Below are 10,133 nucleotides of genomic sequence, written 5' to 3'. Positions count from 1 at the left end.
AAAAAAAGAAAAAAAAAAAACAAGCACGCAGCCATCTTTATAATTCTGTCTTTGAACTTGAACTTGAACTGTTACTGCGGTGACTACAGCATCACGGTTGAAGAGTAATCAGCTGGTGGTGAAGTAGATTCACTTATTGTAGAGTTAACGAAAGTTATTTAATATTCGAGGCAGATGTCATAACAAATGTCAGTAGATTTTAAAACGAGCGGTTCATTCACAAATTTGTACGCCTTTACTTTTACGCTGTGGAAATACTAACAGAAGACAGAAGACGACGAGTGCAGCGCTGAAAAGGGGCGGAGCTACATGAGGTCTATAGGCTACAGTCTAATATGTGCTACAGCTATAGCCTTGCTGACAGATAACTGTATACTTATGATGGACGCCATTTGCAAAGCACAAAGGGAGCAAGTGTTGACTGCATCACACTCAGATGCTTCCAATTGGCCCTGTCACGGCCATCTGCCTCCCACAGTTAAAGCAGGAGCTTATATCATTCCTGTGCCGCTTTCAGCATCCAGTCGTATTCACAGGCCCTCACAGCGGAGCTTACAGACAGCGCGAGGCTGCAAGAAGCTAAATATAGTTTTAGCAGCAACATTGCCAGAAATAGTGTCTGAAAAGCAGCTCAGTCCTCCAGTGAAGAACACGAGGCCTGAAGACTCTTGATCCGAGAGTTTGGGGTTTATGCTACCATTCAATACCAAATCCGAAATGTTTATTAAAACATTTATAAGCTCACCTTTTTATAACCTCTTGTTCCTCCATTTCAAAGAGGTTTTAATTATAGTCAAAACCAGTCTGGTTCAAGACTGAGGCCACATGTTCCTGAGTTCTTTAAAAGACCAAGACCATGAAAATAGGGTCTTGGAGTCAGTCTCCATATTTTCATGAACTCAGGAGCATGTGGAGTCAGATTCCATCCTGTTCTGGTCTCGGCACTGATTCAAACACATCTCGACTACAACACTCTCATTCACATCCGAATCTGAAAGTTCAAAACATTGCTTGTTAAATTGAATGAACTCTCTGTAACAACATTGTATCTCTGTCCTTTTTTCCTTCCTCTGTGTTGTTTCTCTTGTCAGAACATGACGCATTTGATCTCTGGAACGCGGAGAAGGAAGGAGAAGACAGGAGGAGAGAGGAGAGGCTGTGGAATGTGAGGAATTCCAAACGGAACCCTGTTTAAGGAAATGAACAATGCAGTAGACACTAGTAGAGTCGGACCTGTTTCCTGAGAGAGGAGAAAAGAAAGTGATGAAGGCCAGACCGCATGCATCTCAGGTTCCTCGTTTCAGTTCTGTTAGGCTTGGCATTAAAGGAATTAGCTGTGACGTGCCAAACACTGATCTGCTCCAAAATGAAGTACAAACAAACAATGTCATTTTGTACTTCAGTCCTTAGATCATACCAATATTGCCAACCACAGCTCTTGACGACAGAAAGGCAAAGCAGGTCAAAACAAAGCAGGTTTAACCCAAGAGTATCTATGGGGATCTATAGCCATTAGCACACAGGGCCTGAATAAGATTTGCCATCCTTACTCTCTACTGTCACTAAAAGTACCAGTATATGGTACCATGTCGATACTAACATGAAAAGTAACAATAGCAGTGGAGGTTTTAAGCTGAAGCGAGAGGATGAACAGCCAGCTACAGGTGCCACAGGCGGGGAGTTTCCGCGTACACTTCAGTGATTCACGTGTAAATGACCTGCTGTTTCATTCCATCTCCAAAACAATGACAAAAATGTGTTACTCTTGCCTCCTTTCTCTGTCAGCCTCTCACACCCTCACAGTTTCTCACGTTCAGCTTGGAAGTGAGAAACTTTCAGACTCTCATGATCTAAAATGTAAGCAATATATTGAATATTATTTACTAGATATTTGTAAATTTTTAATTTTTGAAAAAATTTTTTGGTAATATAAAACATTGTGAATATCGCAATTTATTTTCCTTTATTTGACCATCATTTTGCGACCTATGATAGTGAGAGTATTTTAAAGGCACAATACCGACAACTCCCATGATTCCACACTCAGTCACGGCGACATCAAACTATGCCTTTATCTATTTGTATATTTTGAATACGCGCCCTCTAGCAGCGAAAATGACATATTGTGCCTTTAACATCTTGGCTATTTTAATTTCAATTTTAGTAGCAAAAATGGTTCAAACTGTTGATTCAAATAATCACTTTGTTGGCACCATCACTCAAAAATGTTCACAGAAGTGTCACAATTTACATGTAAAAAAAAACATTCCTGGATTATTTTTAGCTAGAGTTTTATGTATTTTACTTCTTGCATTAAACATTTTAAAAACTGTACTTTTAAATTGCTACAGTAGTTTGGTTGAAATGATTGTTCCTCCAATATATACACTACTGTTCAAAAGTTTGGGGTCGGTAAGATTTTAATGTTTTTTAAAAAAATCTCTTATGCTCATCAAGACTGCATTTATTTGATCAAACAATAAAACTGTGAAATATTATTACCATTTAACATAACTGTTTTCTATGTGAATATATGTTAAAATGTAATTTATTTCTGTGATCAAAGCTGTATTTTCAGCATCATTATTCCAGTCTTCAGTGTCACGTGATCTTCAGAAATCATTCTAATATGCTGATTTGCTGCTCAAGAAATGTTTCTGATTATTATCAATGTTGAAAACAGTTGTGCTGCTTCATATTTTTTAGAAAACTGTGATATATATATATTTTTTTTCAGCAATATTTCATGAAAGTTGATAGAAAGGTCAAAAGAACAGCATTTATATAAAATATAAGTGTGTTTACGGTCACTTTTGATCAATTGAATGCATCCTTGCTGAATAGAAGTATTAATTTATTTCAGAAAAAAAAAAAAAAAATCATACCTACCCCAAACTTTTGAATGGGTAGTGCATACATACATTTTTATATTTTTAAACCCATTTCAGAGCAAATATATACCTCACCATCCCAGTGCCAGGAGATCTTAGAAAATCAATAAACACAGGTTGATGGCCATTGAGTTCTGACTGTGAGAAAATGCCCGAGCCAAACAATAATGAAGGGAGAGGACAGGTTCCTCCAGGATGAAACCGCTGAAACCCTTGATGACCTCACTGTGAGTCATCTTTGTCTTCAGATCCTGTAGAAGATCCTGAACGGCCTCTTGATCAACAGTGAAGCTCAACAACCATGCACAGAGTGAGTGAGTGAGTGAGTACACACACACAACACGTCCGATGCAGATGTATACTGACCAGCAATTAAATAATAGCATGGACCCTGCTGCATGGGCCGCCCATCCCTACCCAAATACCTCAAAGCTCATCCCAGCGCCCGCACATACCTGCAGCGGCAGCAGCGTGTTGCTGTTGTTGTCGGTACGGTACATGTTTTCTTCGATCCAGGATTTAGGTCCCAGAGAGCCGGCGGAGCGGGGAAACTTGGGCGGGGCGATGACGTTGCTGGAGAAGGGTTTCTTCATGGGAGAGATCTGGTTGACCGAGCCGGGCACACCCATGCCGCCCCCGCGCCGATGGTCTCTGCCCCAGGACACCCCTCCAGAGGGCCAGCCGCTGCCCTGATGGCTGCCCCACGGCGACTGCTTCATCATGGGCTACAGACAGATGGAAAGTATAGTCAGGTACAAAACAAAAAGTACTTTTACACAAGTACACTTTTCAAATCAGCAATAAAATCTGACATGAATGAGTGGTATCATAAATGTTTCTTTCCCTCAAATTACGTTAATAAGCTGTATATTTCAGGTTGATATACCGTAGACAGTAAGCATGTGGTGTTGGAGAAAGAGCATTTTATTGAACAAAAATCTGCCTAGTTAAGTGCGAAGTTGTGCTTAATTGTATTGAGCGTGCACTTTATTGCATAAATGTGTTAAAGGTTAATTTCATCATCTATTTGGAGTACACTAGCATACAGATTACCTCAATGCTAACAGAAACTAAAAGCTACAAATATAACCTGTGTGTGGGAATCTGAATGAGACTGACTGGCGTAATCGCCCGTATGCCTGTGTGTGTTGCTTTGAACGTGGCCAGGCTTTGCCTTGCTGTACAAGTAAGAAGATTTAAAGCTTTACATCTTATACTCCACATCTCGTGAACACAGTGGCAACAACACACACTCTCTTGATCCTAGAACATTAGGCAAAAACACACAAAGCGTACAGTGACGAACAGACAAACACATTTTCAGTATCAGCATGTGTTGTCACTGCATTGTGTGCACAACTCTCCCCAAATAAGTTTCGCACCCATCTCCGTAATGTCTTTGTGTGTAATTGGGTAATGGCCTGCGTGTGTGTGTGTGTGTGTGTATGTGACTGTGCACACATAGAATCTGGTTGAGTGTTTAAGGGATAGTGAGAGATAATTACCGTTGATGGCGTCTAGACACTGGAGAGATGGTGTAGAGTACTATGTGGCAAGAAGTAAACCACATACAGTGGGTATAGAAAAGAGTCACCCCCCTTTAAAATAATCACATTGTGTTGCTTTTCAGCCTGAAATGAAGACGGACTCAGTTTTTGTTTTATACAGCTGTATTTACTATGTCAGAAAAAAATAAAATAAATAAATAAATAAAAAAACAGAATCACTGAGTTGTAAAAAGGATCACCCCCTCCTAAAAATTACTTGTAAACTCAATCAGGTGTAGCTCATCATCTTCTCAATGGCACACAGAGCCATCTGACTTTCAACTACGATCAGCTGTGCTCATTTTGATCACTTTGAAGAGCTTTCCTGCAGCATTTCAGTCCTTGGTAGTGCAACTGAAGCAAACAATCAGCTATGGGTGACAAGGCACTGTCAGAAGATCTCTGGGATATAGTTGTGGACAGGCACAAGTCAGGAGATGGAGACAAAAACATCTAAAAGGCTTTATCAATGCTTAATTAATTAATTTAATTAATACAGAAATCATTAATTGTCTTTGATTTAGACAATTAAAGAAGTCTCTTATGCTCACTAAGGCTGACTTTATTTGATCAAATGTACAGTAAAAACAGTAATATTGTCAAATATTATTACATTTTCAAATAGCTGTTTTCTATGTGAATATCTGTTAAAATGTAATTTATTTCTGTGATCAAAGCTGAATTTTCAGCATCATTACTCCAGTCTTCAGTGTCACATGATCCTTCAGAAATCATTCTCATATACTGATTTGATGCTCAAGAAACATTTCTGATTATTATCACTGTTGAAAACAGTGGTGCTGCTTCATATTTTTTGTGCATTCCTTTTCAGGATTCTTTAACCAATAGAACAGCATTTATTTTGAAACAGAATTCTTCTGTAACATTGCAAATGTCTTTACTGTCACATTTGATCAATTTAAGGCATCCTTACTAAAAGTATGAATTTCTTTGAAAAAATAAAAATAAAAAATCTTACCACAATGATAACATACATTTTCCGTAACTCATAGTGTGATATAAGATCATGGTCATACCTCTCACACCTACCACACACACACACACACGATTCTGGACACCTGAATGAAGGGTGTCTTCAGCTTAGCCCTAATATCATGCTAAAAGACATTCACTCTTAACAGCTGTTACACCAGCATGACTTCACATGTAGGAATATCACTGTGACATATAGGGCCACTCCTAAAATCATGTGACCGTCCCCCCTCCGCCTCTACCCCACCCCCACAAGACCAGACACACACACAGACACTGAGGCCTACCATAATTCACCACCACCAGATACGAAGATATTGCCTCTGTAACATCAAATACACTAGGTTCTGCACAATGCATATCACTCATAATGCATCTAGAACACTTCACTGTATGTGAGAAACAGACGCTAGACTGATTCAGATCAGTACCTTGTGTTTTGAGTCGATTCATCGAAAAAAAAACTGGCTAATAAGAGTCATTTATTTGTAAATCTGATTATATTGCGTGTTTGCTGTTGCTTGCCAGGGAAGACAACGCAATAAAAAAGCATTCTGTGTATTTGCTGTTTTTATTTATTTATTTTTGCAGCACCTCATCTTATATCAAGTTCAAATCAGACTGCAAACGCACAACATTGATCTAATAAATTATAATTTATTTTGTGCTAGTGTAGATTCGGTAGCTATGCAATGAACACTGTTATACATTTTTAAATATGCAAATATAATATCAAAGAAATGCTGAAAAGCAAAGGAATAGCATTCACCAAAATGGCCACCATGCCATATTAGTGAAATGCCTGTGCAAACTGCAGATTACAGTAATAACAGCTTTTTCTAAAACTGCTGCAGTTTAGCAGGGTGTTGACATCTCCGGCCTCTAAGCCCTCAATAGGAGATTTCACTGAATGCCCTAGAGGTCAAGACATCCCTGGAATGTCACGTGAAGCCCTTGAACGATATTACCACGGCCCGTGTCCGCTTTCAGAAACAAACATGGCTGTGTGGAAAAACATACTACTATTTTCTGCACTATGCGGTGTGAACGCAGATAACCAGCTACATTTGCGCAAAACTGTTTCGTATAATAACCAGTGCAAGCTGTTCAGAATACCGTATCCCACAATGCACTGAACTCGATCTGAGTGCATTTCCACTGACTTCTCTTTCTTGACTCACCAATTGATTGTACTACCACAAGTTATGACACAACACCAAATTGCATTAAAAAGCACCAAAATTATGAGATTACAACTGCCATTCACAATGTTTCATGTATGATGCTACAAATTTGAAACATTTACTGTTGCATAATGCATACTGTTGTCACATACTGGTGTTAATATGATTTTTGGACAGACTTTTCCTATGCTTACTAAAGCTGCATTTAATCAAATATATAGAATAACTGTAAATATTATCAGAATATTATTAGAATTTAAAATATTTAAAGGCCGCAACTGCGTCACGATGACAGTCCAACAGCCGCATTCTACAAAGGCTCCGTATCTGCACTAAGTATGTGCTTATTTTCTCAGTGAACACGTTATATATTGTGTTTGACTGAATGGGTTCTCTCACCTGGTGGTGGTGGTTGTAGTTGTTCCTCTGCTGCAGAAAGGCGCCCTGCTGCGGGGGAATCTGCGGGCTGACCGGGGACCGGCGGCTCTGCGGTGCCTGCGGGGGGACGTTGATCTGGGGGGGAAAGGGGCTGCTGAAGCCCTGCACTGGGCACGGGTTGGCCGAGAAGCTCTGGAAGAAGCCGGGGTTGATTGAGGAGGGGATGCCCGGGTAGTAGTTGTCAGGCTCGGTGGTGGGGATCTGGTTTATTGCGTTAGCGGAATTGGAGACGTGCGGAGGCGGTGAGCTCGTCTGCACGGACCACGGTGTTCCGAAGCCGGGCAGGGTGGGGGAAGCAGAGCCGCCGCCGCCCCCGGGGTTCTGCATCTCCGGGAAAGCGGCCGCGAGCATGTTACTGCCGCCGGTGCCGTTGTTGATGTGGTGGGCGCTCGGAGACTCCATCTGGGTCTTCACCTTGGACGATGGCGCATCGGTGTCCAGGCCCGTGGAGGAGGAGGAGTACGGCTGCTGCTGCGGCGGCTCAGCCTGCTGATGTATGTTTCGGTCGTGCTGAAGGTCACCGGCTGTCTGTGCGTGACCTACAGCGGAGAAACGGCTCAGGTCGTTGTCGGAGGCGCTGCTCTGCTCGCTGGACTGAGAAGCTGTCAACCCCGCAGGCTCATCCTGCATGTTGCGCGGATGTGACGGGAAAAGAGGGGACACCGGAGGCGAGCTGCTGGGGCGCACCGGAGACGGGCTGGAGTAGGGTGTGAACGCACCTCCGCCGAACAGTGCGGCGCTGCTGCTGCTGATGATGTTCGCTGTCTGCAACAAGCCGAACCCGTAATCACCCATTTAATTGCGTCAAAACAGCGCAGCTCTCGTATTCCCAGGCCTGGCCAAGAACAATAAGAGAGGCACTGTGTCCTATAACTTCCTAAAGCCTGTTTGGAGCGAGAGAGGAGGAGCTTTCGGTCGAGTCGGTCTCATTTTTGCATAATGCATGCGCGACCCGCCTCCCTCACAGCCGCAGAGAGAGCCGCAATGTGCGCGTCACATTCATTATTCAGGAGGCGCAGAAGAGCAGACCAGTCCGCCCGGTCTGAATGCTGCTGAGCTTTGACACTGTCGGAAAGATGGCAGCTGCTTGCTCAACTGCTCGTTCGGGTGTCTTCCAGTCTTTTCACCTTTAGCCTTTATAACCTTCCAAGGCCATATGGGTCATGCGTGGCTGTAATAAAATGAAATTATGCACGTTCATATATCAAATTGCTAGTGTTGGGAAGGTTACTTTGGGAATGTAATAGGTTACAGATTACAAGTTACCCTATTTAAAATGCAATAAGTAGTTACTTTTTGATTGCTTTTCTAAATTTCTAACAGATGTTTTAAACTGTTAATCATTTTGAAACATTTAAAGCAGGCAGGGTTACAGTAGTTTTTTGTCATTATTTTTTTAATGATTATTTTACTTTCTTTTATGTAAAGCACTTTGAATTACCATTGTGTACGAAATGTGCTATATAAATACACTTGCCTTGCCTTGATCACTGTCAGACTTTCAAAATCCTTCATTCTTGAATTAAGATTATAAAAATGTAATTTTAAAGCACAGCCACCACAGAATCAGACTTTAGCAGCACTTTTTACTTGAGATCGTTCTGAGGTAAAATACAGATTTAAAATCATAAGATATTGTTTAATAGTTATGATGCTGTTTTTGAAATCAAATCTTTGCATAGCTGTGACAGGAAACACCGGCATCTAACAATGTTGGAAAAAAAAACAGTTAATCTTAAAAAAAATAAAGCATATACATAAACCCAAAATAGGAAATTAAACAGTTATTTAATAAGCATGTATCCTATTCTGTGTCCTGAACTCCTGAAACATTGGTGTCTCATATTTTAGAGGAAAGAAATCAATCAAATCTGAATGTGTGTGAAAATATTCAGATGTAACCCCCTTTGTAATCTTTAACATTTTCATAAGTAACTGTAATTTAATAACACATTTCTTTCTCAGTAACTGTAACAGATTACAGTTACATTTATTTTGTAATTAAATTACATAATTTTGTTACATGTAACTAGTTACTCCCCAACACTGCATATTACACGGCAGATCTTCAGTGCCTGATAAAACATTTGGATTATGTTAGCACATGGCAGTGGAGCATATAGTGTAGTACAGTGCATAGTAGGGAGTGTATTCTATAAAATGTACTATATAATGCTGTTTATAAGTATTTAATAGCCTATTGTACAGTATGAATAGCATATAGTGTGGTATATTCTAATGTACTACATTATGTAATATACAGTCTAGTATGATCTGTGTAGTCCATTATGTACTGCACAGTTGTATATTATTTAATATATTGTGTAGTGTATACTTAATTGTGTTGTGTACACCATGCAGTGTAGTAAATTCTATATAATGTACTATACAGTCTAGATTACACCGTAGTATTCAGTACATAGTATGTAGTGTAGTGTATTCTATATAGCGCACTATGTAGTAAGCAGTTTATTATTTAATGCAATGTACAGTGTATACTTAACAGTGTAGTATATTCTATAGAATGTACTAAACAGTGTAGATTATACTGTAGTATTGAGTACATATTATGTAGTGTAGTATCTTCTCTGTAGTGCACTATACAGAATTCAGTTGTTTATTATTTAATACATTGTATAGTGTATACTTAACAGTGTAGTATATTCTATAGAATGTAGTATACAATCTAGATACTGGATATCTAGTAGTCAGTTCATAGAGTAGTAGGTTGTATAGTATACTGTATTCTATGTATTACACTATATAGTATGCAGTTGTTTATTATTATAGTGTAGTAGTGTATACTATATTGTGTAGTATATTCTATAGAATGTAATATACAATACTATATCAATATGTAGTGTACAATCTAAGTATACTATCTACTGTATTATTCAGTACATAGTATGTAGTGTAGTATATTCTCTGTAGTGCACTATACAGTATGCAGTTGTTTATTATTTAATACATTGTATAGTGTATACTTAACAGTGTAGTATATTCTATACAATGTAGTACACAATCTAGATACTGGATATCTATTAGTCAGTTCATACAGTAGTATAGTATAGTATATTCTG

The 10,133-nt window shown here is 39.6% G+C and overlaps 1 protein-coding gene across 4 annotated transcripts in view; it reads right to left on the bottom strand.

Moving 5' to 3' along the window:
- The window catches only part of LOC107669704 (cytoplasmic polyadenylation element-binding protein 2), a 27,832-nt gene extending 19,674 nt beyond the window's left edge, over positions 1-8,158 (bottom strand). For all 4 annotated transcript variants that reach the window (XM_016462056.1, XM_016462057.1, XM_016462058.1 and 1 more), the window contains exons 1-2: positions 7,015-8,158; positions 3,347-3,616 (exon numbers count right to left, since the gene is read on the bottom strand). In XM_016462056.1, coding sequence (XP_016317542.1) covers positions 3,347-3,616; positions 7,015-7,848 — 1,104 coding nt within the window. In that variant the 5' untranslated portion in view covers positions 7,849-8,158. The remainder of the gene's footprint in view (positions 1-3,346; positions 3,617-7,014) is intronic.
- Between the last annotated feature and the right edge of the window lie 1,975 nt (positions 8,159-10,133).

The sequence above is a fragment of the Sinocyclocheilus anshuiensis genome, unplaced genomic scaffold (genome assembly GCF_001515605.1).
Source record: "Sinocyclocheilus anshuiensis isolate Anshui unplaced genomic scaffold, SAMN03320099.WGS_v1.1 scaffold416, whole genome shotgun sequence".
NCBI classification, from domain to species: Eukaryota; Metazoa; Chordata; class Actinopteri; order Cypriniformes; family Cyprinidae; genus Sinocyclocheilus; species Sinocyclocheilus anshuiensis.
This window is presented reverse-complemented; position numbering and strand designations above follow the sequence as displayed.